Source organism: Babylonia areolata, chromosome 27 (assembly GCF_041734735.1).
Source record: "Babylonia areolata isolate BAREFJ2019XMU chromosome 27, ASM4173473v1, whole genome shotgun sequence".
Taxonomy (NCBI): domain Eukaryota; kingdom Metazoa; phylum Mollusca; class Gastropoda; order Neogastropoda; family Buccinidae; genus Babylonia; species Babylonia areolata.
Window position 1 is genome coordinate 9,161,325 of NC_134902.1, and position 26,983 is coordinate 9,188,307.

A 26,983-nucleotide genomic window follows, 5' to 3' on the forward strand; every position below is an offset into this window, starting at 1 on the left:
TAGGGTCACAGGATGGCTGGTGCCCACGGGTGGTTAACCCTATTCTACCCGTACTAGGGCGCACCTATGGTGCATGCTGGGTTGCCGGGAGGACCAGGGGCCAACCCCTTGTCCGCTCCCCACCGGACCCAACCCAGCACATCTCACAGGGTGACACACACAGCCCCGACAAGTGGGATCGACTTCTTGTCGGTCAAGTTGAGCTCCTCGACCAATATTGCCACTCAGTCCACAAATCGGGCCTCTGTCAACCCATAGGTGACCTCCACAGTCACAACGGCCTCCTTGTCAGGACCTTGATGGCTGCCGAGGGGCCCGCTTGGCCCGGGGGAGCCTGTGGTTCCCACCTACCCAGCCCTCGGTCCTACAGGGAGATGAGTGGGTGTTTGTCCCCTCACAGCACTCATGGGTCCCTCTTGCATCCAGGGACGCCCTCTCTGAGAAGGTGTGGCACCCACCATCCCAAGCATGGTTGGACCTACGGTCCACCTGCTCCCCCATCGCTTCAGGCATCAAGGACATAACAGCTGCGGCCATGGTCCCTGCTCGGGATCGTCCCAGCTCATCCCGCTGGGCTGACCACAGCTCACAGGACGCCCCAGCGGGTACATCCACTTGGGATGACACCCAGTAGGGGATGGACTGCGAACAAGAGTGGGAGCCCCTGTCTTCGGATGAGGACGAAAAGCGGATGAGCACTCTTCGCCCCCATCCCAGGGGGACAGATTGAGCCCACGCCTCCATAGGGACCAGCCTGAACCAAACTCGGACTTTGCCGAGCTCGAACTGACCCTCCCCAATAGGGTCACGCATGCCCAATCAGTCTCTCAGGTTACTTTGTTACCCTTGACCCTCCTTAGGCCATGTGACTCTAACTCCAGAACCACAAGGCGACTCAGAGTGCCAGAAATGGCACAGGAATGGCTTAATAAGCCAGCCCACACTGTCAGGGGTGCTGCTTCCATCCCTCCTCCAGGCAGGGAGTTCCTCTTTGTCCTGGGTGCTTTTTCCCTGGTCAAGTTCCTTAAAGATTCCTCCAAGGGAGGGGTGTGGTCCTGGTACACACAGATAACCCTGCCTACAGGGAAGCAGAGCCCTCCGCGCAGGACAGGATGTTGGTCTCACAGCGCACCACCTTCCCCACTTCAGCTACTCTATCCTTTAAAACGTTATCAGAGTGGGACAGATTGGCCCGCCGCTGCCTCCTCGAGGTTTCCACAGCTTATACCTTCTTCAATGCGTTCCTCCACAGGGCCAATGAGCTGTGGGAACAGTGTCCGGTTAATCAGGACACGGGGTCTTCTTCCTCTGTCCCGCCAGGCCTCTTCACCATCCAGAGGTTAAACACTTTTGGCAATAGGGTAGCCTCTGGTCTCACAGCAGCTGCAGACACAGCTACCAGCCTTCACTTCAATACTGTGCTAGTGCCGTTCTCCGCCTCTCTATCATTCCAGTAGAGGAGAGGGCTGCCCTGCGGTCCATCCCAGCACAGCAGCACTCCCAGTATGCGCCCTATTTTGTCAGCCACAGGGCAGAGACAAACAGGGAGGTGACCTCATATTTAGCCCACACCTCCCAGGAGTGCCAGGGTTCTATGCCATTGAAGAGACTGGCCACCAGGACCCCTCCATATACCACGCCACCTAAGTCAAAGCGGCATGCACAGAATCAGCGGCAGAGGAATAAACCACCTCATGTCCGTCCAAGCCGACCGGCCATGCCCAAGGCCAGAAGGCAGCACCCCCAATGACTGGACCCCGATTCAGCACCGCCAGTCATTCAGCCCCTCCAAGTAGGAAACTTGTCCCGGCATGCACATCAGTGGTGTGCTCTGGGACTCAACGACTGGATTGTATCGGTGCTAGAGTCGGGGTACATGCTGCCTTGGGCGGAGGACCACCCCCCTTTAAGATCCACTCCTCCTCATGTGCCCAGCTCGACGGACCAGGAGAGCGTCTTAGAGAAAGAGATATCACAACTACTCCTCATAGGGGCGATATCTCAGCTCTCCGACCCGGGCCCCGGTTTTTACGGCTGGTTGTTCGTGATTCCAAAGGTCTCGGGAGGGTGGAGACCAGTCTTGGACTTGTCCCCTCTCAACAAATTCCTCCCCAAAATCAAATTCAAGATGAACACACAGGCACAGATTCGGGATACCATTCAACAGGGCTACCTCTATCGATCTGAAAGATGCTTATTTTCATATCCTCATCCATCCGGCATCCCGTCGGTACCTGAGGTTCGTGTGGAGGGGCAAGGTGTTCCAGTTCTTGGCTCTCCCATTTGGTCTGTCCCTTGCCCCTTTCCTGTTTACCAAGGTGGTGCGGGAATTGGTGTCCATTGTCCAGTCAGAATCCATTCGTCTCTGTGTGTACCTAGACGACTGGCTTATCCTGGCCCAGTCGCGTGCCCTGTGCCAGAGTCATACGGCCAGACTTCTAGACCTTTGCTCCCAACTGGGCTTCCTCACGAACCAGGAGAAATGCGATCTGTCCCCAAGTCAGTCCTTTGACTTCTTAGGGATGAGATTCGACACGCGGTCCATGATAGTCTCTCCGACGCCGGATCACTGGGACTGTCTGGCAGGCCTTCTCAGCCACTTGTGCCGTTCCTCCCAAGCAACAGCGCAGACACTTTCTTCCCTCCTGGGCATGATGGAGTCCATGGCACCTCTCATTCTCCTGGGCAGGGTTCTCAAGTGCCCTTTTCAGAGGGCACTGAGGTTACGGTGGTCCCAGAGCACTCAGCCATGGGATACCCAGATATGTCTGGGCGAGTGGTTCCTCAAGGTGACATCAGAGTGGTTAATCACCCCTCTTCGGACACAGGGGGTGCCCATAGCCCCACCTACTCTCAGGTGGCACTCTTCACAGACGCCTCCTCCCTGGGCTGGGGAGCCCACATGGACTCACTCCATGCAGCAGGGACTTGGTCCTCGGAGGAGCGCCTATGCCACATCAATGTTCTGGAACTGGAGGCAGTTCGCAGGGCTCTCCTGCATTTCTTGGGGGAGGCCACTGGCAAGACCATCTGCTTGTTCACGGACAATACGACTGTCGCATGTTACGTGAACAAAGGGGGTGTGGGGGAGAGTTCACTCGGCAGACCTCTCCCTGCGGACCGAGGCTCTCCTCAAGTTGGTGCCACAGCAAGGGCATTGCACTTTCAGTGAGACACATAGCAGGAAAAGCCAACATTTTGGCAGATGCTCTCAGCAGGTCCAAGAGTGTCATCCACACAGAGTGGACCCTGGGCAAGGACACCCTTCAGAGGGTGTGGGAACGGTGGTTTCGGCCGATGGTGGACCTTTTTTTCACAAAGTTCAACAAGAGACTTCCCACTTATGTCTCTCCGGTTGCCAACCCAGAAGCGTGGGCAGTGGATGCTCTCTCTCTAGACTGGAGCAGTCTGATTGCCTACGTGTTTCCTCCCTTTCCAATTCTGTCCAAGGTGATACGGAAAGCCAGATTGGAACGCCTGCAGCTGATTCTCATTGTGCCGAAATGGCCAGCCCAGCCCTGGTTTCCGGACCTTCAGTCCCTGACACATTGTCCACCCCTGGAACTTGAAACCAAATCTCATCTGCTGAGGCAGCCTCGTTCGGGCATTGCTCATTCCAATCCTCAACTGCTCCACCTGCACGCGTGGCTGCTGTGTGGTCGGAACTGTCAGCATCACCATTGAAGTCTTCAATCCCTCGGTCGGCCTCTGTGTCGGCTGCGCTGACCCAGGGGGGTGCCTCCTCTGACCTCCTCTCCATAGTCACCAGAGCAAGGAGGGAGGGAACGGAGACTTTGTATGACTTTCGCTGGAAGAAATGGTTGCGGTGGTGTACAGCTCAGGACATTCCCCCTACTAACCCTATGAGCATGCAGCTGGCCAACTTTCTGGCTCACTGCTCCTCGGTTCTCAACCAGTCTGCTAGTTCTGTGCGAGGGTACAGGTCTGCCATCTGTACCACAATCAAACAGCTAGGTGGTCCCGCCTTTGAAGCAGATTTCCTGCTCAGAGAGGTGGCTAGAGGCGCCTCTCTGAAGGAAGCTAGAAACCCCAGAAGAGTGCCCCTCTGGGACTTGTTCCTGGTGCTGGATTTCATTCGAAAACAGCGCTTCGAGCCATTGGGGACTATTCCTTTCGACTTGCTCACCCTCAAGACCACTTTCCTTCTGTTGCTGGCCACAGGCCGTCGTAGAAGCGAGATTCATGGTCTTAGTGGAATGCCACAAGGTCTGGCCTTCCACAGAGATGGTTCCATCACTCTTCGTTTGCTTCCAGAGTTTTTTGCTAAGAACCAAGACCCCAAGGTCCCTTCCCCCTGTCTGAGTGTCAAACCTTTGGCTGATATTCTTGCCCAAGATGATGAGGATAGGCATCTCTGCCCTGTTCGGTGTCTCAAATACTATTGGGATAGGTCTCGCCACAGGCATTCTTCTCAGAGGTGTCTTCTCATCTCCCTCAATGAGAATTACAAGAAAGACATTGCTGCAGGCACCATTTCCCGCTGGGTTTCCCAAGTCATTTTGACATGGTACAGTATATGACACCAAAAGGAGGAGTTTGTATTATACTCCATGTTTGGTGATACATATACTTACCATTTCAAACTCGAATGCCCGCCCGTCCGTCCCGCGTCTCCGCCGTGGTTCTCATGGGGCATTTTTTTCGATGGCCACGGAATGATTCAGCACTTATAGCTTTTAGAGGCATTTGATTGGCTAAGAGTGGACCGGGCAAGACGGCTCGTCTTTTCACTGTTAGCCGCGCGAAATTTGGCCAAGCAGAGCAAACCGATAGGCCTAGTTTGCATCAGTTTGACATGGTAAGTATATGTATCACCAAACATGGAGTATAATTCAAACTCCTCCTTTTAATGATATATATTCGGTTACTCGTTCTCTTATACGCAGATGATACCATTTTATTGGTTAATTTCCGATCTGCTTTACAAAAGAACTCACTGCTTTGCAAAAATATTGTCAGAAATGGAAACTCGAATTGAGTCCAAGTAAAACCAAAATTGTTGTTTTCCATAGTAGAAAGAATCCTCGAGATGTCTTTACTTTTAATAACCAAACGTTGGAGGTTGTTAATTCTTTTAGATATGAAGGCATTGAGTTCAACAGAACAGGTCCCTTTTTTAAAGGAAAGAAAATTGCCAATGAGCAAGCACTGAAAGCAATGTATTTATTGTTAGAAACAGCTAGAAAACAAAAATTGTCTCTTGGAACTCGTTTGGAATTTTTTAATACGATGGTCATACCGGTTTTGTTGTGCAGCTGTGAAGTTTGGGGGTACGAAAATGTAGATATTTTGCAGAAACTGCAATTGAAAATTTTAAAATATTTATTCCGTTTGAATAGAAATACCATGACTCATATGATTCATGGAGAAACGGGCATTCATCCTGTCTCAGTGGTAGTGAGGGCAAGAATGATCAGGTTTGGGGCGGATGTCATATTGTCCACAACACCAAAGTATTCTTGTAAATTATATGATATTTTTTTTCGAGTTGTATAAAGAAGGAATTTTTACATCACCATGGTTAAATTGCATAAGAAATATTTTGACAGAAACTAGATTTGATTGTGTCTGGGATTCCCCGTCATTTTTTTTACATTTTTTAATTTTTTTTTTTTTTTAACAAAAACAGTTTTTGTTTCCATGTCAGACAGGAATTGCAAAATAATTATATTCTGAAGTGGCGTGACGCACTGGAAATTAGCAATGTTTATATTATCGAAACTTTAAACTCTGATTTTGGAAGAGAAAAGTATATTTCCAATCTGCCTTAACGTCTTGTCATTAACTCTTTCCATACGAACGGCGAAAGAGTGGACGTTAACAGCGTTTCACCCCAATTACCATCATCAAAATATTGCAAGCGGAAGGCTCTTATACTGAAGAGGCGAATGTTGACAAAGAATACCACAATTCTGACGACGGAAGCTAGCTAAAGGTTGGGTCATTGAGACACCCACTGGACATCCGAGGGGTCTGTGTAGAGGAGAAGAGAGGACTGGCCGTACTGAGTGAGTTAATACAGTTCAGGTGTAGAAGTCACCAATTGCCTATAGAGGTCGGTAGACGTTATACTTGCGTACTCGCCGTGATTTTGATAAATGGGTGTTATTGGAGACGAATTTCTTGTTATCATGGAATGCCCAAAATTTGCAGAATGATTACATTCCAGAAAGATATTTGAATCCGAAATCAGTTTTCAATTTTTGCAATTTGTTGAAAGCAGTCTCTGTAAAAGTAGTGAAATTCATCAAAATGGGAAAGATTACACGATGATTTGATCGTTGCTTGTCTGTTTTTATCACCAGTTTCAGTGTTTTACGTTTTAATTTTTGTTGTATAATTTAAATGACATACTTTATATCCGCCATGCCCCACCAGGGATCAAAGGTTTAAATTTTTATTGTATTTTATTTATTCTTGATACTTGTGAGTGTGTGTGTTTGAGAGAAGAGAGAGAGAGTGTATGTGTGCTAACGATGGCTTGAAGTGTTGTGTGCAGTTAGTGTTGGTGTTTAAAAGAAGTTAAGACTAGGTCACGGGATTGTTTTTAAAGCAACGGTCATACACTTAAAAACCCTCTCGGGTTCATACGAGTGAACGTGGGAGTTGAAGTCCATGAACGCTGAAGAAGAAGAAGACAACAACATTGTGAAGTGCACACATAACCAATATTTCCCATCCCCTAACACGCCTCTCTCTCTGTCTCTCTCTCTCGCACATACACACACACACGCACACACACACGCACACACAGGCATGCACAGGCACGCACACACACGCGCGCGCGCGCACCGCACACACACATTTCATAAACAGATCATTTTTTTTAACACACCTTTATATGGGGCTTTGGCCCTAATTTATGAACTCTCACTCTTTCTCTCTCTCTCATGGGTGGTTAGGGAATTATAATAAATATTGATTGTTTCATTCTTTCATAAATGCTTGTTGGTGTCATATACTGCCCTGTGTCAAACGTGCAAACTAGGCCTATTGGCTTGCTCTGTTTAGCTAAAATTCCCGGCTTTTTCCTCTTGATAGGACGTCTCGCTTTAGTCTGCCCGTCTGCGAGCCAGCCAAACGCCATTTCCGGCCGGAGCTGATCACTCATTCACAGTGATCACCATTTCCTGAGATAAGTACATTATCTTCTTGCTTTGTCTTTGCCAGCCTTTTATGCATTTGATTTTTTAAAAACTTTTTTTTATTCGTTTTTTAGTTTACGTTGTCATACGAAATTTGAAGAAAGGAAAAAAAAAAGAATATGCGTAAGGAATTTACGCCATTTGTGCCTTTAACATTTTGTATGAGCGCAGTTAACGATAATTATGTGTCCTTATTAGGTTTACATATCAACAGGCAACACCAGGCAGAGCTTTGCAGACACCCTGGAGGAACGCCTTGAGTCCACCGTGCTGGACAACCAGAATGTGGAGGCAGCATGGGGCGCACTGCATGAGACGGTGTACAACACTGCCATGGAGTGCCTGGGGCCTTCTGCAAGGAAGCACAAAGACTGGTTTGATGAGAACTGCACTGAGATCTAGCAGCTGCTGGAAGACAAACGCCAAGCCTACAGAGCCCACATTGAAGATCCCAAGTCACAGTCAAAGAAAGACGTACTGAAGAGCGCACGCAGCACCATCCAGCTGAAGTTGCGGCAGATGCAGGATTCCTGGTTGAGCAACAAAGCTGATGAGATCCAGGGCTTTGCAAACAGGAACGACATGAAGAACTTCTATAACGGCCTGAAAGAAGTCTACGGTCCCACCACCTCCGGATCTGCTCCACACCTCATGCTGATGGTTCTACCCTGATCACTGACAAGGACGGGATCCTTGAGAGATGGGCTGAACACTTTGACAGCGTACTGAACCGCCCTTCCACCATCAGTGATGAAGCCATCGACCGACTCCCCCAGGTGCCAGTCAGTGAGTCGTTGGATGCCATTCCAGCTTTGGAGGAGACCCAGAAAGCTATCCATCTACTATCCAATGGCAAAGCCCCTGGCTGAGACTCCATTCCAGCTGAGGTCTACAAAGAAGGTGGTATGGCGCTGACTGAGAAGCTTCATCAGCTATTCCAGCTCATCTGGCAGCATGAGGCAGTTCCACAGGACTTCAAAGACGCTTCCATTATACACCTGTACAAGCGCAAAGGAAATCGTCAGGCCTGTGACAGCCATCGTGGAATATCCCTGCTGTCCGTCACAGGCAAGACTCTGGCCAGAGTACTACTCAACCGTCTCATAGCGCTCCTTGAGCAAGGGTTTCCTACCAGAGGGCCAGTGTGGCTTCTGGAAAGAACGCGGGACTATCGACATGGTGTTTGCTGCCAGGCAGCTCCAGGAGAAGTGTCAGGAACAGAATGCCGACCTTTACTCCAGCTATGTCGATCTGACCAAGGCCTTTGATACTGTTAGCAGAGATGGCCTTTGGAGAATCATGGCGAAGTACGGATGTCCCAGAAAGTTCATCACCATCATACGGCAACTACACGATGGGATGCTGGCCCGAGTCCAAGACAACGGAGAGACTTCAGAACCATTCCCTGTCTCCAACGGAGTCAAACAAGGGTGTGTTCTTGCCCCCACCCTGTTCAGTCTCATGTTTTCAGCCATGCTGACAGATGCCTTCAGAGACGCTGACGTAGGCATTGGCATCAGGTACCGCACAGATGGCTCACTCTTCAGCCTCAGGAGGCTTCAAGCAAAAACCAAGGTGAGGACAGACACCGTCAACGACTTCTTGTTTGCTGATGTCTGTGCTCTCAATGCTGCCTCCGAAGCTGACATGCAACACAGCATCAACAAGTTCTCTGCTGCCTGTGACAACTTTGGCCACACAATCAGCACAAAGAAGACTGAGGTGATGCACCAGCCAGCTCCAGAAAAGCCTTACGTTGAACCAAACATCTTCATCAACAGGCAACGACTGAATGCGGTGGACAAGTTCACATACCTGGGCAGTACACTCTCTCGCACAGTTGTCATCGACGACGAGGTGAATGCCAGACTCGCCAAAGCCAGCGCTGCCTTCGGCAGACTCCATAAGAACGTTTGGAACAGGAAAGGCATCACCCTGGAGACGAAGCTCAAAGTATACAAGGCCATAGTTCTCACCACACTGCTCTATGGATGTGAATCATGGACGGTCTACAAACGGCACGCCAAAAAGCTGAACCACTTCCACACCACCAGCCTCAGAAAACTTCTCGGCATAAAGTGGCAAGAGAAGATCCCTGACACAGAGGTGCTCACTCGTGCAAACTTGCCCAGCATCTACACCATCTTGATGCAGGCCCATCTTGATGTGGTTCATATGTGGCGTTCAGCTGTCCACAAAGGCGCCAAATCCTGTGAGGCCAACAGAATTGCTGCAGTAGAGCAACGCAGACAGGCCAGGAAAAGCAGTGCCAGCAAGTCCCCGACAGCCGCCACCATCTCCTGTCCACACTGCGTCAGAACCTTCCAGGCGCGGATTGGCCTGACCAGTCATCTGCGCACCCACAGAGCCCAACCCACCCACCCCCAGGATGACTAGATGGTCCTCGTCGATCCCGACGGACGAACCACACACATATCAAAGGCTTATGTGCATAGAGGCCTGAAGGACATAGTCACATGTAATGGAAAAATAAAAAGGAGAGAACAAAAAAAAAAAAAAAAAAGGGTTTATTATCTCTACCCATCATGTTCCATATGAAAGAAAGAGCAATAATGTGTCCCCAAAAGATATGTAAATACCAGCAGATGTGTATTTTATTTGTATAGTTTGTTGCTATCATGAAATAGAAAAACAACAACAAAAAACAAGTTAATGTGCAAGCAAGTGTATCACCAGTCAATGTGCTTAAAACAGACAACAGAACTTAAGTCTTGTATTTTAAGATGCAAAGAAAGAATGAAAGAAAAAAGGTTTTAGATGGCTTGCCTGCATGATCGATTTTGCTTGGTTTTTCAAATTGCAGAGCAACATTTGTTTAGAGTTCTGTGTTAAAATCGTAATATATTGGTGTTATAACTTTCTATGAGTGGCATGTAATAGAATCATTTTGCGTGTTATTCATTAGTAAATGTCATAAATATTTTTTTTTGCGTTCTATATCTCAGTTTAAGTTGTGTTAGTAATACTTTAAATTGTGGAGTTTTTTTTTTTTTGTATAGGAAGTGTTTTGCGATTAGAATAATGAAATCGAGAATATCATCAGAAGCAATTGCATTTAATGTTCCAAATACAATAAATTCTTCAGTAAATTTGATAGTTTGTACGTTTTCACATTTATTGTTTGTGAGTGTTATTTTCTTGCATGCTTGTTTTGTGCGGCTTTCTGGGGCGCTTTTGGCTCAGAATTCATCTCATTTACAGTTTACGTTAGTTCTTGACGTTTAATTCGATGTTTTCTATCGCATACTACCTGACCTTGCTTTTATTTATCTTTGAGGCTCGTAAATCTTGGGAATGACTTATTCTAGTTGCGATGTCTCGCACGCCACGCTGCGATGACCAGACCTGTGAGGCTGCTGCACTGGGACAGTGCTCCCAGGTCCCGGAGCCCACGGGTTCTCCCGTCTGCGATCGGGCTGATGCGTCTTTGAAGATGGATCGTGTGCAGGATAGTTTGGCCTGCAAACGCAGTCTGGAAAGAGACTGGGGGGAAGTGTGGTCGGATGTGATCCCAGGTTAACCCAGTTGGAAGGTGGTGTTGGTTTAAATAATCTTTAATTGTTCAACAGCACACATGATTACAATGCAAACAAAGGCAAAAGAGCATCAACAAGCTTAAAGCTTATCATGTGTTGACATTGTTGAGGGATGTGCCTCTGTTGTGGCTAACGCTGACATGGGGCCGGACATGTCCTCACAAGGGGATTAGGTGTCCGGCTGTCTATCCTCAGTGCACTGAGAAGGTTCTCTGTAGTGGCACAGTTTTCTACAGATAGTGATTCCTCCCCTCCCTCCCTCACTTGGTGAGTGGTTGAGTCCATGTTCACCTTCCGCACATGGCGGAACAGGAGCTGACCCTTTCCACATGGGGCACTCATGTCAAGTCTACCCCTCAAGCCACACTGTCACCATTAACCCTTCTTCAGCAGCACGACACCACTTCCATCTAGGACCACTAGGCGCTTTAAGGTCCCGAAGACAGTGCTGGAGTGGCTGAATAAGCCTGCCCACACGGTCAGGTATATTCGGCCTTCTGTTTCCCTTCTGGTAAGTCCTTTTCGGCCCCTGTGGCCCTCCCCACAGGGACACATCTCGAAGGAAGTGCCACTAAAGGTGGGGTGTGGCTACTTTTTCATTCCAGATGTTGACTGAGTGGGACAAAATGGGTCGTCGATGCTAGACATCTTCACGGCATACACCTTCTCACGACGTTTTCAGTCAGTTGTGGGAAAAGCGTCCGTTTCCCTAAGGTTTGGGGTCGCCTTCTCCCAAACCTCAGGGACTCTTCAGCGACCCGAGGCTGAATAATCTGGCAACAGAGTGGCTGCAGATCTGACAGCTGTGGCTGTTAAAGCTACCAATCTATCACAACTCGGTGCTCGCCAGAAGGGAAGCCATGCTCCACCTCTCAAACATCCTGGTGGATGAAAGGTCTGCCTTGCGATCAGTTCCCGCCCAGCATTACCCTCTCTTTGGTCCGCATCAACTGGGGAAAGCCAAGGCCAAAAAGCAGCACACACAATAACTTAGCCCCAATTTAGCACCTCCAGTCATTTAGCATCTGCGTCTGGAGTGTGTACAGGCACGTGCAGCAGTGATGCAACTTGGGACTCGACAACTGCATTATGTCGGTGTTAGAATCAGGCTACATGCTGCCTTGGGTGGAGGAGTGTCTTCCTCTAAGATCCGCTCCTCCTCCGTAAGTACCCAAGTCAGAGGAACAGGATGGCATCTTGGAGATGGAGATATTGCAACTGCTTCTCAAAGGTGTTATATCAGAACTCTTGAACCTGGGCCAGTGGTTTTATGGTCGCATGCTTGTGATTACAAGATCTCTTGAGGGTGGTGACCCCCTCAACAAATTCCACATGCATGCACACTTTCGAGATTCAGTTCAACAGGGCGATTGAGCTACCTCTGTTGACCTGAAGGATGCATTTTCCAGTTGCTCATTCATCCGGCATCCCGCCAGTACCTGAGGTTGTGTGGAGGGACAGAGCATTACAGTTCTCTGCCTAACCCTTTGGTCTTTTCCTTGCCTCCTTCCTCTTCTCAAGGTTTGTGCAGAATTTGGTATCCCTGTCAGATTGGAGTCCATTTTCCTCTGCGTGTACCTGCATGATAGGCTGCTCTTGGCCCAGTCGCGGGACCTGTGTCAGATTCATATTTCCTTAATTCTGGACCTGTGCGCTACGACTGCGGTTTGTCACAACAAGGAGAAATACGATCCCTACCCACGTCAGTCACATGGGCTCACTCCATGCAGGAGGGGTGGGGGTTGGTCTCCAGAAGAGCCCACGTGGCACATCAATGTGTGGAACTTAGAGCAGTTCGCAGGGCTCTGATTCACACCTTGAGGGAGGCCACCGTCAGGACCATCCGGATGTTTACGGACAACACGACTGTCGCATGTTTTGTGAACAGAAGGGGGGCATACTTGCAGAACCTCTCACTGCGGGCCAAGGACCTCCTCCATTGGTGCCACGACAAGGGCATTGTGCTCTCAGTGAGACACATAGCGGCCAAAGCCAAAAGTTTGGCTACGCTCTCAGCAGATCCAAGTATGTCCTCCACATGGAGTGGACTCTAGATATGGACACCCTTCAGGGGGAGTGGGGTTAACTTTGTTGTTTCGACTGATGGTGGACCTCTTTGCCACGAAGTTCAACAACAGACTTTCGATTTCTGTCTCACGGTCTCAGACCCGGAAGTTTGGTCTCTGGAATGAAACAAGCTAATTGCTTATGCTTTTCCTCCCTTTCCGATCCAATCCTAGGTGGTTCGGAAAGCCTCAGTGGTGGGAACTCCCGCAGATCAGAACCTAAGGCGCTTTCAGGTCCTTAGCTGCCTGATTCCGAGAGCAAATAAGGTGTGCCTATTGTCACTTCGGCCGTCTTTCAGCATTCTTTGACATGTTTGACATGTTCTGGAGGCAGCCTTCTACCGTTCAGAGTTTCCCTTCATTAATTTCTACCTCAGGGAAATCCGAATGATCAAGGTGGATGGTTCCTTGCGTCTCTTTCGTCGCGGATAACAAAGCTCTACTGTTACAAGGACTACCCATGCGAACCAGTCGACCTTGTCCTCTTCATTTTGCTCTGAATTCCGCATCAGCTTTACTTGGTACATTATCTGCCACCAAAAAACGGAGTTTGTATAACATACACTCCAGTTTGATTAAATATACTTACTATGTCAAACTCGAATGCCCGCCCATCTGTCCCCGCGGTTCTTGCTGTGGTTCATATGGGGCGTTCTTTGCTGTCCATCGGAATGAGTAATCAGTCCAGTCGGACCAAACAGAGCAAGTCGGGTTGCGTCTCTGAGTTTGTGGTCTTAAAAATTTTAAAAGATGTTCATTGGCTTCTGACGAAACCTGTCAGATGTTAAATGTTCATCATGTGAAAATGGTCTGGAAGATCAATTGTTATGGGATTACCACACATACAGGAAACACTTTTTATGTATTTTGTATTGAAGTAGTTCAGTTTCCATCTACAGATCAATGATGCAATCTGCCTTTAATGGTAAATGTGCTGTTCATGTTTACCAACAGTTCCATTTATTACTTCATGTAATTTTGAACAGCTGCGGCCTATTTTCCTTTCTTCTGATTGATCACTGGAACTTTCTACTTTCCTACAACATTCTTGCAATGAATATGGAAAAGTACATGTTGACTCAGCTGATCGCTTTGCTCCTTTTTTTGCTAAGAAATCAACTGCAGTGTGTGTGTGTGTGTGTGTGTGTGTGTGTTCAGAAGTGGGGGAGGAGAGAGTATGGGATGGATTGGGATGGACGCGGCGTGGCGCTCTGGACCTTGCGTGAGTGTGAGTGTGCGTGGATAAATAAGCTGCAGATTGAATGCATGCGTGGGCTGCGCGTCTGTTCAAATTATCATGCAAATTGGGCTGACTTGAGATTTGTTCACAAGTAGCAAAGTATTTTTGTGGGGGGTTTCTCGTCCCCTTGTCTGAAGGCAGTTATAACGCGGACTGGACAAAACAACAAAAAGAAAAAAAGAAGTGTAATATTCTCTCTCTCTCTCTTCAAATCAAATCAAATTATTGTGCTTGGAGCCTCGCCGATCACTAAGGCCATCTCAATAATAATAATAATAATAATAATACATAGTTTTTCTATGGCGCGATATCCAGCACCAGTGCTGCTCAAAGCGCCTTACATCTTAGTTGACCATAAACATGCATTAAAAAACATATCAACCGCTATCTGACAATGGAAAACACCCAGTGTGTTCATGTGAATGCAAAACCACACTAAAGACTATAAAAGCTATGAAGTAAATATGGCTTAGATTGAAACAAAATGCATTTCATAGAACACACACACACACACACACACACACACACACACATATATATATATATATATATATATATATATATATATATATATAAATGTCCCTCCCCTACAGACAGACACACACACACTGACATTAAATATCAACGGCACTAAAAACAAAATTGCATAAGCATTAAAATATTTCTTATTTTCTAACATAGAATTCTGTTTGGACATACTAACATGCCTACACACTTACACACGCGTACCAGAGCATTGTAACCTCACAAACATATGCACGCGCGCGCGCGCGCACGCACACACACACACACGCACATGCCCATTAATTCGTTTTAATTGGTTGTTGTTTTTATATCCTTGTAGTAGTTATTGACGCGGCGATAGCCTTGAGATGGCCTTAGTGGTCGGCGAGGCTCTAAGCACCATAATTTCATTTCTTTTTGAGGTGGAGGTGGGGGACGGAGAATGGGGTTGGGGGTAATCCCTGATAACCCAGGTGTAAGCGCTGGCCCATTCCAGAACATGCCCCTGTATAGTCTGGCCTTGGCCAGAATATACCCGGATAGAAACTAGCCAGGCTACTTTATACCCGGGTATAGTTAGGTCAAGGCTAGTTCAGTTCTATTCACTGGACCATTTTATATCCCCCAGTTTTTCTCTGAAATCAGTGCTGATATTAAACTATCGTTTGATAGTTGTCCTCTGTGTTCCAAAAGGAGTGAAAGGACAAATAAGACTTGACTCAATAATTTCATGGGTAACGTAAAATGCGAGGAAAGAAACTGAAAGACAGCTTCTCCCAGGCCTGCAAAGATTTCGGTCTGACCATCAGTCTCAAGAAGACAAACGTTCTAGGCTAAGACACGCCATCTCCACCAGCCATCACCATTGATGACTACGAGCTTGAAGCCACCCTTCAATTCACTTACCTTGGGTCCACCATCACCGACAACCTCTCCCTTGACACCGAGATCGACAAGAAGATCGGGAAGGCAGCCACAACGCTAGCCCGCCTCACACAAAGTGTGGACAAATCCCAAGCTGACCACGAAGAAGTGACGAAGACAAAGACGGCTGTATACAACGCCTGCGGCCTCAGCACCTTGCTGTATGGCAGTGAGGCGTGGACCACACATGCTCGTCAGGAGAAATGCTGAATACCTTCCACCTGAGAAGCCTAGGGCGCATACTCGGCATCTCCTGGCAAGACAAGGTGACAAACACCGAAGTCCTGACTCGCGCTGGCCTCCCGACCATGTATACCATGCTGAGACAGCGTCGGCTACGCTGGCTCGGCTACGTTCGCCGCATGGAAGATGGTCGCATCCCAAAAGACATCCTTTATGGAGAGCTCGCCACGGAGCAAGAAGCATCGGCCGCCCACAGTTGAGATACAAAGACGTTTGCAAACGTAACATGAAGACGCTTGAGATCAACACTGAGTCCTGGGAGGACCTTGCAGATGACCGCAACAGCTGGAGAAGCACTCTCAAGAATCGGCTATGGATTGGTGAGGACAAACTGTCAGCTGCTGCAGCAGAAAAGCGAGCTCGCAGAAAAGGGACAGCAGCCGACAGACCAGCATCAGCTTACACATGTGACCGCTGCGACAGAGACTGTCTCTCTCGCATCGGTCTCTACAGTCACAGGCGACGCTGCTTGGTCCAAGCAGACAGCCAAATTAGACATTAGGTCGGATATACTCTATCCATGGTCAGCTATGCCCGAAGGAGGCCTACTACTGTTGTTGTTATCATTCTTATTATTATCATTATAAATGTGATACAGACCGGTTAGATGGGCGAAGTGTATCCGGCCAGGAGATGTATGACATGGCCTGGGTGGTTTAAACCCCAGGGGTTAAAGTTGCCTAGATTACTCTACTAGCTAGGGGTAGAGGTTGACCTGTTACACCGGCTCCCGTTGTCACTGTAAATATATCTCTCTTTCTCTCTCTCTCTCCAGAATGTTTAAGATTGGTAATAACGTGGAACCATATATTTTGATTAATATGAACAGTTATGTCAGAAGTGCATTAACATATGAACAGTTATGTCAGAAGTGCATTAACTAAATTCAGATTCGGTGTGTCAGATATAGCCTGCCATCGATATCTGATGAATGTTTTATGTCGTTTGTGTAATGCAGCTGAATAAAACGAAATCCATATTTTTTTTTCTGCTGTTCTGTCTGGTATGATATAAGGATACAACTGATTGAATCCAAGTATTAACAAAATCCATGTGTTTTTAGATTTAATCTACTTATGACATCCTGAAATGTAATTGTCTTGACTAACTTGGCTTTATTTGTCTACAAAGCACTGAAGCTGCTCTATATTTGTACAACTTAGAATGCAAGCATGTACTATGTGTTAGACTATTTTTGTTTACATTTGTTTCGAATTCATGTTCATATTATAAATATTCTCTGTGTACAATTATGTATACCCCCTTCAGACAGGGGCCGTGGCCTAATCTGAATAAAATATTCGCATTCGCATTCTCTCTCTCTCTCTCATGGATGTGTGCAAATTTTCCATCACGAAATCATATCATTCACACACAGTTCACAAGTTTGTGTGTGTGTGTGTGTGTGTGTGTGTGTGTGTGTGTGTGCACGGTGTGTGTTTGTCAGTGTGTGTGTGTGTGTGTGTGTTCAGTTTTCAAAATATCATTTATCTACATTGCACAAATAAATGCTTTGCTGCGAGCGCACATGAGATTACATCGATAGAAGCACACACACACACACACACATCACACGCACGCACGCACTAGTGGCGCACGCACGCACGCACACACACACGCCGCACACATGTGCAGCGACACATACACGCGTGCACGTTCGGACACACCTCGACGTATCAAAATCGGCACTGAAGTCAGTATAAAAAGATAAACCTCCGCATGTGTATTGAACTGAATGAAGAAAAAGAAAATCGTACACACACACACACACACACACACGCTGTCCCTCCGCCCAAATACACAAACTTTAATATTATTGTGACTCGTAAAGCTTTAAAGCCACGAAATGACGGTTACTGTATATTTTTGCAGTGTCGCTTGCATCAGTGGGTTAATTGGCGAGTCCTGCTTCTCTCTTCCTGTTGATACTGACGGCTGTTGGTAATGAAAGGTGTGGCTGGTGTGTGTTTGGTTGTGTCTGTGTGTGAGTGGTAGCACATGCATATGTCTGTTACTGCTGATATAGCATGTCACTGACATTTCAATGGCACACTTTGTTGTTCGACCAAATAAAGCACTCGAAAACTTAACCGGAGGGGCGCAAGCGACGTGTCTTCAAACTCAACCTCTGTGTATCCGATCTACCCCACACCTCACAGTCTTAACTCAACTGCCCAATCCTGCCAGTCGAACACTGTTTTTCAATCCACAATCAACCGATAATAAGAGATCTATGAAGATGACAGGTGAAAACTCTACCAAGTACTCCAGAATGAATGACACATACTGGTCCTGACTGGAGCTGGGGGCAGTGTGAATGCAGTCAGTAATCGGTGGATTCCAAGCCTGGTAAAGGAATGCACACAGACCGGTTTGGTTTGCATTCTCTGCTTGTCTCTGACCCCCCAAAGCCCCCACCCCACACCCCTTTCTTCCACAGCAGATTTAGCAGGTTAAAAATACCACTGACTGCTTTTCTGATGCACTGTTAAAAAAACAAACAAACACTGCATCAGATTCAGAAAAGCACGGTGGGTATTTTCTGTCTCACAACACGTTTAACGGGTTAAAAAACAACAACAACAACAAACAAAAAAATCCAGTTTTACTGATAATGTCATACAGGGTTACGGCTTCTGGTCAGTCTGCTGCGTGCTGTATTGCAAGCTTGTTCCAGTGCAGCAAAGACCATATATACTAATATAGCCAACATAACTGTAAAACGATCTTTGGACTCGGAGTGTATTGCTGAGAAGAGGGTAATACATATCAACTGATGTAGCGTAGTGTCAGTCGTCGAATACATTGTAATTGCCATGCATCATACGATTCATTGTGCTGTCAGTGTAATTTAATTTTGTAGCCTACTATTCTGCATCCTACACGTGCATGTAATTCCCTTTCTACCGCCCCCATTACCCTACAAGCGCCGGAGGACGTGACCTTTAGTGGTTAAATTGACCTGCATACTTAACGTTGTCTGCGTCTCAGTATGTGAACAGTGCTCACGTGCAGGATCTATCCACTCTTTCCTGCTCTTCTCATTGTGCAGGGCTTGTGTGGGTGGCAAGGAGAGAGGAGAGGAATGTGTGTGGGTCGGAGGGGGAGATAAAGTGCATGATGGCAATGCATTGTTTGGTATTAAAAACGGAGACAGCGTGGTGAGGGCCTGGGCCATGTGTTGAATGAGGCAGGTGTCTCAAAGCAACGGACCTGGCCATTTTGTGCTGGCCACGTTCTCACCGCTTTATTCTTCTAGCTTTACACAAGTAAATGCCATGAATAAATCCATGGAAGATGCGTGTGGCTCGTGCACAGTGTTCCCCTGTGCACTGCATGTGAACCAAAGAATCTTCATCAACGGGCTCTTTGTGTGAACATCTTTGTTTTGAGTTGTAGACTGTCAAGCGCCGGGAAGTGAATTCGTATAGAGTCAAAGGTTCACACTCCGTCATTTCCTTTGTCAGTGGCCAGGCCATGTTTTCGTGAAAGACTCGAACAAGATGTACGCTCAAAGCTTGTACCTGCTCGATTTCCCGTTATTAATCTGCATTGTTCACTGCACAACGGAAAGCATCGGTCGACATTAAAACGTCTGTGAGTAGGTGTTGTAGGAGAGGTGTCTGTCAGCACTGGGGGTGTCTAGACCTATGCCCCTGTCAGTTCGACACATTGAGATGTTTAAAGTTTACTCAGTTCACGAACACATTCACCTCTATGCAGTGTATGGGCTAGGCATCAAGTCCTGGCAACAGAATGATGGCGTGAGTCAGAAGCGCCATCTCCTTGGTGATGGTAAAGAGGATGCTTATATAGTGCCTATCCTTTGTCAGAGATGAAGCTCTAAGCGCTTTACAATCATGGAGTCATTTGCGCAACAGGCTGCCTACTTGGGTAGAGGCGGCTGACTAAGAGCTGCCATTGGTTGCTCATCATTCATTTCCTGAAGGAGTTCGTGCAAGTGTACAAGTGTAGGGTGCAGAATAGCAGGCTACATTATATTACACTGACAGCACAGTGAATCGAACGATACATGACAATGTATCGGACTAATGACACTACGCTACATTGCACTGTATTACACTCTTCCCAGCACTACTATCTGTGTTCCCCCCCCCCCCCCCCACTCTCTCTGTGTCCTGTCTTTATCTGTCTATTCATATATTTCTTCGGTGCACGTGTGTATTGTGTGTCTGTCTGTGTTTGCATTGTGTAATTCCTTTTGTCCAGATCTGCACCATACAGAAATTAGTGTGAATGTGTCCATGCGCACTTTACAGATTGGAATGGGAACAAAATTAATGAAGTTGTCATCAGCAGTTGTGCAAACAGGTGGACCAATAAGAACATTGAACAGCATTCTTCACGTTGTTCACAGCCGGAATACCTTCTTTGGTTATATTTTATGAACTGCTCTGTGTGTTTTGCCTGACTGTGTAGCGAGCATGACAGCTTGTTTGGAACAGTCGGCACACCATGATGCCTTATTGTAGACACTAGGAAACACAGGTTTGGGTGAGTCACTTGTGTTGAAGTGTAAAGAGAAGTTCGGGTGGGCCACCCCATGCCTGCTTATAAGTCTGTTTATGTCAGTGTGGGTGAGGGTGTGTCACCATATGCCTGCATTTCCCAGCCGCACTCATGTGAAACCGGTTGTGTACAGGTCATAAACCTGTTCTAGTTAGATCAGGCCAAATTGGCCATCCATAAATAACTACATGTTTATGAGTGGGGCAAAAAGGAAGGCCTTTTTGTAAAGGTAATCTTTCTACTTCAGCCCCTCTCCCTACCCCCCCCTCCCCCCACTCTCTCCACCCCCCCTCCATCTCATGGCAGTGTCACAAGGACATGCCGGTAGCGGGGACAGTGACATGAGTGTCACAAAGACATGCCGGTAGCAGGGACAGTGACATGACAGTGTCACAAGGACATGTCCGCAACAGGGACATGGCAGTGTCACAAGGACATGTCCATAACAGTGACATGGCAGTGTCACAAGGACATGTCAGTACTAGAGCCAGTGACATGACAATGTCACAAAGATAAATCAGTACAAGGGACAATGACATGGCAGTGTCACAAAGACATGTCAGTATCACAAGGACATGGCAGTGTCACAAGGACATGTCAGTAAAGGGGCAGTGACTTCCACAAGAACAGATCAGTCATAGGAATTGTTTTTGTTGTTGTTTTTGTTTTTTTAGATACCACTTAGCCCATTCCAACACATAACTCTTGTAACACAAATCATGTGGACACACAGAGCTCCACACTCATTTCTGTTTGCTTTTGTTATGAGCACTGTAAACAATACACAGTCATGTTTCTATTGTTATTGACAACACACAGCTTTCATGCTTGTTTCATGCCACTTTGTGTGTGTGTGTGGTGCAGACCATTTTCAGCTCACATTCAGCCACTTGTCAGCTCACATTTCCATATGTATGACTGTGGTTGTTTACTCTGATAACATTTAAGCATTTTATGTCATTTATGTACACATATCAAATGATGGTGATTCTCATGCACTGTTTATGATTATGTTTTATGGCACAAGAATAATTTCTCTTAACAGAGAAAATAAAGTATTGGTTATTTTGTGTTGTATGGACAGATTGATACTAGTGACAATGGCACCATTTGCCTGTCGGAGCTACACACGGCACTCAAAGCTGTTGGCATGGACCTGCCTCAGTATGAGATCCGGGAGTTGATCAAGAAGTATGACAAGGGCAAGGATGGCACGCTGGACATGGTTGAGTTCAAAGCACTCTATGCTCATGAGAAATCCAAGCGGGATGCAGGTGTGACCTTCAAGAAGGCTGTTTCCCCACGACAGGGCGTGGAGACTCTGGGTGGAACATCATATGCCTCCTCTGAGGGGACCACACACACTGTCAAAGATGGCGAACAGAAGGCTTTTGCTGAATGGATCAACAGGTACACACACACACACACACACACACACACACACACACACACACTCATATCCACATGTGCGCATGTAGATACACACACACACACACATTCTCATATCCACATGTGCGCATGTAGATACACACACACACACACATTCTCATATCCACATGTGCGCATGTACACACACACACACACACACACACACACACACACACACACACCCTTCAGTATATGTTTGAAGAGGAGAACTGCAGGGAACTACACTGAGCCCCATGTTACTGGTTCCGAGACACCATTTCACCAACAGTTTGTCTGAAAATATAAATGTATGTTATCATTTATATGCTGATGACTCAGAATTTATGTAAAAAAAACTAAACCTGGGCCTTCAGCATGAATTAAACCAGTTAGACTTGTAAAAAATGGGGTATTCAATAGAGACAAAAGAAAAGTAGTCATATTTTCAAACTGAGAACTATGCGCTCAAATGTTTTCAAAATTTGGAACAAATGTCATAGAAACAACTGAACAGTTTAAGTGTATAGGAATAATATTCCATAAATCAGGCAATTTTGAAAAGGCTACAGAATGCCTGCAAAACAAAGGAAACTAAGAATTTCATAGTGTTAAAAGAAGTTTCCAGAATGAAAACATAAGCATACATAAAATCTCAAAATTATTTGATAGTCGTTTCATCTATCCTAACATATGGAGCACAAACATGGTTCCCTACTTGTGAAAAAGCATCCAATAACTTTATCTTTGAAAACCTGTATTTTATAACCATTGTATCATGAAAAACTTTCCACGTGAACATGTTCATTTCAGCCTTTTAAAACACATTGGGAGTCCACAAAAAGCCACAAATTTAGCAGTACTCAATGAAGTAGTAAAAATCCCATAACTTTTAAAGTGATTAGTCAAACAATACAATTTTGGTTTCACATAACACAGGCACAAGCAAATTCTTATGTTATACTTGTATACGATGATATGCTTACACAGGAGACAAAACAGCGAGCACGGGTTAACTTGATCAGAATAACATTACAACATCCTGGTTTAGGAATTGTTTTGAATAATTAGTCCACATGAATATGAATAAACTAGAATATGAATATGTATTATTTTGAAAAAGAAACAAATCTGAAAATAAATCAAAATTTCTATTTCCTTATAGAATTACTGATTAATACAGAACAGAATCTTATTCACTTGAATGGTATCTGAATTATAATCAAAAGCAGCCACTGTGCAAATTAAGAATATCCTGTCATGATCTTGCAGTAGAAAGGTTTGATATTTCAGCATCCCAAAAGAATTGAGACTGTGCCTATACTGTCAAACATTTGAAGATGAAGATCATTTCTTTGATGATTTAGAACTATGCAAAGAATTTAGAACAAATTCTTACACATAATTCAGCAAAAATACCTTCCAAATACTAATATTAATACCCAGTCAGCTGATTCAGGAAGACAAACTTGTAGGAATGTTAGGAAAATTTGTCTGTAACTGCTGCCAAAATAATCATCACATGGAGAACTTGTTCAGTTTCTTGAACTATATCTTATTAATTGTTAATTTACCTGTCTGTCTGTCTGTCTGTCTGTCTCTCTCTGTGTGACTGCATATGTGTGTCCGATAAACTTTGTTAAAGTTTAATTGACAATGAAAATTGATTCCGATTCTGATTTGACATGCATACACATGCATACACATTAGTATACACACACTCATACACACACACGCATGCACACACTTATACACAGTAAATACTTTTCAGTTTGTTTTTATTATCCATTTAATTTAGTTTTTGATTTAAAGAAAAACACTGATTAGGGAGCAGTACACAAATACAGACACACTCATATCTGAAGGCACACACTGTAGTTGTCTCTGATGTTAATTGCAGACACCTGAAAAATGACCCTGACTGCCACCGTCACCTGCCACTGGATGATGAAGGGAGCGACATGTATGTCAAAATGAAGGATGGCATCTTGGTGTGGTAAGTCATCTGTGTACTGTTTCAGTATGTGTATGTGTTGTGTGGTGTGTGTATTGGTGTCTAAGTGTGTGTAGGTGTGTGTGGTATGTGTGTGTGTGTGGTGTTTGTATGTGTGTGTAGAGTGTGTATGTGTGGGTGATGTGTGTAGGTTCTGTGGTGGTATGAACACACCTACACACACAACACCAGGAGTACTTTACAGCAGTCCAGGTCCTCAGGGCCAATGTATGAAGTGTGTATGTGTGTGGTGTGTGTATGTGTGTGTGAGGTGTGTTCAGGTGTGTTTGGTGTTTTTATGTGTTTATGGTGTGTGTGTGTGTGTGTGTGTGTGTGTGTGTGTGTGTGCTTGTGGTGTGTGTGTGTGGTGTGTGTATGTGTGTGTGGTATGTGTATATGTGTGTGTGTGTGTGGTGTGTGTGCTTGTGGTGTGTGTGTGTGGTGTGTGTATGTGTGTGTGGTATGTGTATGTGTGTGTGTGGTGTGTGTATGTGTGTGCTGTTTAGGTATGTTCAGGTGTGTGTAGATGTTTGTGGTGTGTGTATGTGTGTGTGGTTTGTATGTGTGTGTGTGATTAGGTGTGTTCATATGTGTGTGGTGTGTGTAGGAGTGTGTTGTGTGTGTAGTTGTGTTCATTTGTGTTGTGTGTGTGTATGTGTGTGGTGTGTGCATGTGTGTGTAGGTAGTCTTCAGTTTAACGTCTTCCACTTTAAGTGATATTAGGTGTGTGTAAGTGTGTTCAGGTGTGTGTGGTGTTGTTTAGGTGTGTGTTAGTGTGTGTAGTGTGTGTTGGTGTGTGTTCAGGTGTGTGTGTGGTGTTTGCAGGAGTGTGTAGTGTGCGCAGGTGTGTGTGGTGTACTGGTGTGGGTAATGTGTGTTGGTGTGTGTACATGTGTATGGTGTGTATAGGTGTGTGTGTCAGTGTGGTGTGTGTAGGTGTCTGTGGTGTGTGTCGATGTGTGTGGTGTGTGTCAGTGTGTGTGATAGTGTGTGGTTTATGTAGGTGTATGAGGTGTGTGTAGGTATGTTTGGTGTGTGTAGATATGTGTGGTGTGTGTAGATATGTGTGGTGTGTGTAGACAGATGTTATTTGTAAATTTAGAGGTCAAAGTTCAAGGTCACATCAATGTCTATATGGTTTGGGTTTTTTTGCTACTTTTTTGACAGCAAACTGATCAATCATTCGGTTCCTGATACAATTGATGAGCGTGCTATCAACAAGACGAACCTGAGCTTGTACCGCCGACATGAGAACCTGACCCTGGCGGTGAACTCTGCCAGTTCAATTGGATGTACCACTGTCAACATTGGCCCTGAGGACCTGGACTGCTGTAAAGTACACCTGGTGTTGGGGCTTCTCTGGCAGATCATCCGCGTAAGTCATTGCAGTCTGGCCAGCATCAAAAGTGCAGCACTAGTTTTTTTGGTTTTTTGATAGTATTTTTTTTTATTCAATTATCACATTACACAAATAACAGAAACACAAATGATGAACAGAAAAAAAACAAAGCAACCCCCCCCCCCCCCAAAAAAAAACAAAAAAACAAAAAAGAACTCAATGGCATATCCATACTATGTTGAGGATATCAACTTACATGTTGTCATAGACTCATGGACATGTATATTGTTGTCTTTTTTAATGATTTTTTTTCCTAAGCATTTAAGTACAAATATCTTGGTGTGGTAATTGACAGTAAGCTCTCTTGGAATGAAAACTTCACTGCACTTATTAAAAAAATCAAGAGGGGGTTGAGGGGGGGGGGGGAGAGAAGGGGTGGGGGGAGGAGCATGGAGGTTGTTTTAGTCTATCATCGGCTATTGGGAATTCTTATCTGACTAGTTTGATGCTTTTCTTATGTTGCGCATGATCTTTTCATGTTGGTGCTTACAACAAGCCTGTGATTGCAATAAGTTAATTACAGTGTGAATTAATAATGATTGATTTGATTTGATTGATTGAAGTACACACACACACACACACACACACACACACACACACACTCATACAAAGCAACAACATTAACAACATACAAATTACAGATCGGTTACAAGATAATTCATTGAGCATGAGCAGTGTAAATCTTCAGGACACCTGCAAATGCAACAGCTTTGGCAACATGACATGTTCATACATACAAGGTAGAATTGAGCATGGGAATAACATTTCCTCTGGAAAACTTTGTACAAGGGAAAAGTCACAAGTTAGCTTTAACAAGGTTTTGGTTTGGATACCATTTAATGTAAAATTCTGATTGTTCTGACTCCGTGAAATGTTTATATTTCTGTATTTTATACCTGTTGTAGTCGTCAGGTCAGGGACATAGCCCTTGCTACTGGTACCATGTAACCCAGTACTACCTGCTGCATGTGAAGTCTCCCAACGACAGACCAGGCGGAGGAGGAAACCTTTCCCAATGGCTGTGAAGGGTAAGAGGATGACCAAAGGGCAGGGGGAGCTCTTATCCTTGGCTGGAAGTCCTCCTAGGAGACGGAACTCCGAAGAAAAAACCTGCACCTGCCGAGGCCATCCTACATGTGGCAGAATCTGCACCTGTGGGACTGTGAGCATTGGTGGGCGAGAGACTGGGGAAGGGACTGCACAACTCCTCTTCACTAAAAAAAGTCGCCTGTGCTGGTCAGGCAACCAGGCTAATGTCGGAACGACGAGCTAGCCCTTCAACACCCAGCTTTCCCAAGCCCTGCGGTGATGGAGAAGTGGTAATGGGGACAGGCAGAGGATGCTGCTGGCAGTTCCTAGTCCCGACTCTGCATGCAGGCAGCTGTTGGGTGATGGTCGTCCGCCATAGACTGGGGCAGATAAGGCGCCTGTATCCTCCCACAGTGTCAGAGCAGTCCTTTTTAGGGACACTACTGCTCTCCCCACATGGGGAAGGGGAGATAAAAGGATGCCTAAACAAAGCCTGCCTTGCCTAGTACCTAGTAGGAATCCGCACCCACTTGGACATTCAACACTAGCGGTCGAAAACAACAGAAGAAAAGAACCAGGAGTCATGCCCTGACTCTGGGTGCCTGGAATGTTTGCACCCTTTTAGACAGCGACGACAGACCAGAAAGGCGCACAGCGCTTATTGCTAGAATGTTTGATCGCTACCAGGTGGACATAGCAGCCCTGACCGAAACCAGGTTTGCCAGTGAAAACCAAGTGGAGGAAGTTGGAAGGAGCTACACCTTCTACTGCACTGGGAAGCTGGATGGCACCCCAAGGGCTTTGCCATATGAACCAAACTTGCTATGCCCAAACGATGACCAGCCCTGATGACATCAAAGAAGCTTTCTACAAGGAGCTGAGCCGCACCATTTCAGCAGTAGACAGAAAGGACAGGCTGATCATCCTT

General features: G+C 46.0%; 1 protein-coding gene across 2 annotated transcripts in view; it reads left to right on the forward strand.

The window, feature by feature from the left end:
- The window catches only part of LOC143301653 (plastin-3-like), a 156,885-nt gene that overhangs the window by 36,952 nt on the left and 92,950 nt on the right, over positions 1 to 26,983 (forward strand). The window contains exons 1-4 of one of the 2 annotated variants that reach the window (XM_076616086.1): positions 17,516 to 17,651; positions 21,315 to 21,640; positions 23,535 to 23,630; positions 24,795 to 25,002. In XM_076616086.1, the coding sequence (XP_076472201.1) occupies positions 21,381 to 21,640; positions 23,535 to 23,630; positions 24,795 to 25,002 (564 nt within the window). In that variant the 5' untranslated portion in view covers positions 17,516 to 17,651; positions 21,315 to 21,380. Of the gene's footprint in view, positions 1 to 17,515; positions 17,652 to 21,314; positions 21,641 to 23,534; positions 23,631 to 24,794; positions 25,003 to 26,983 lie in introns of those variants that run through there. The other variant, XM_076616087.1, reaches the window with a different exon arrangement.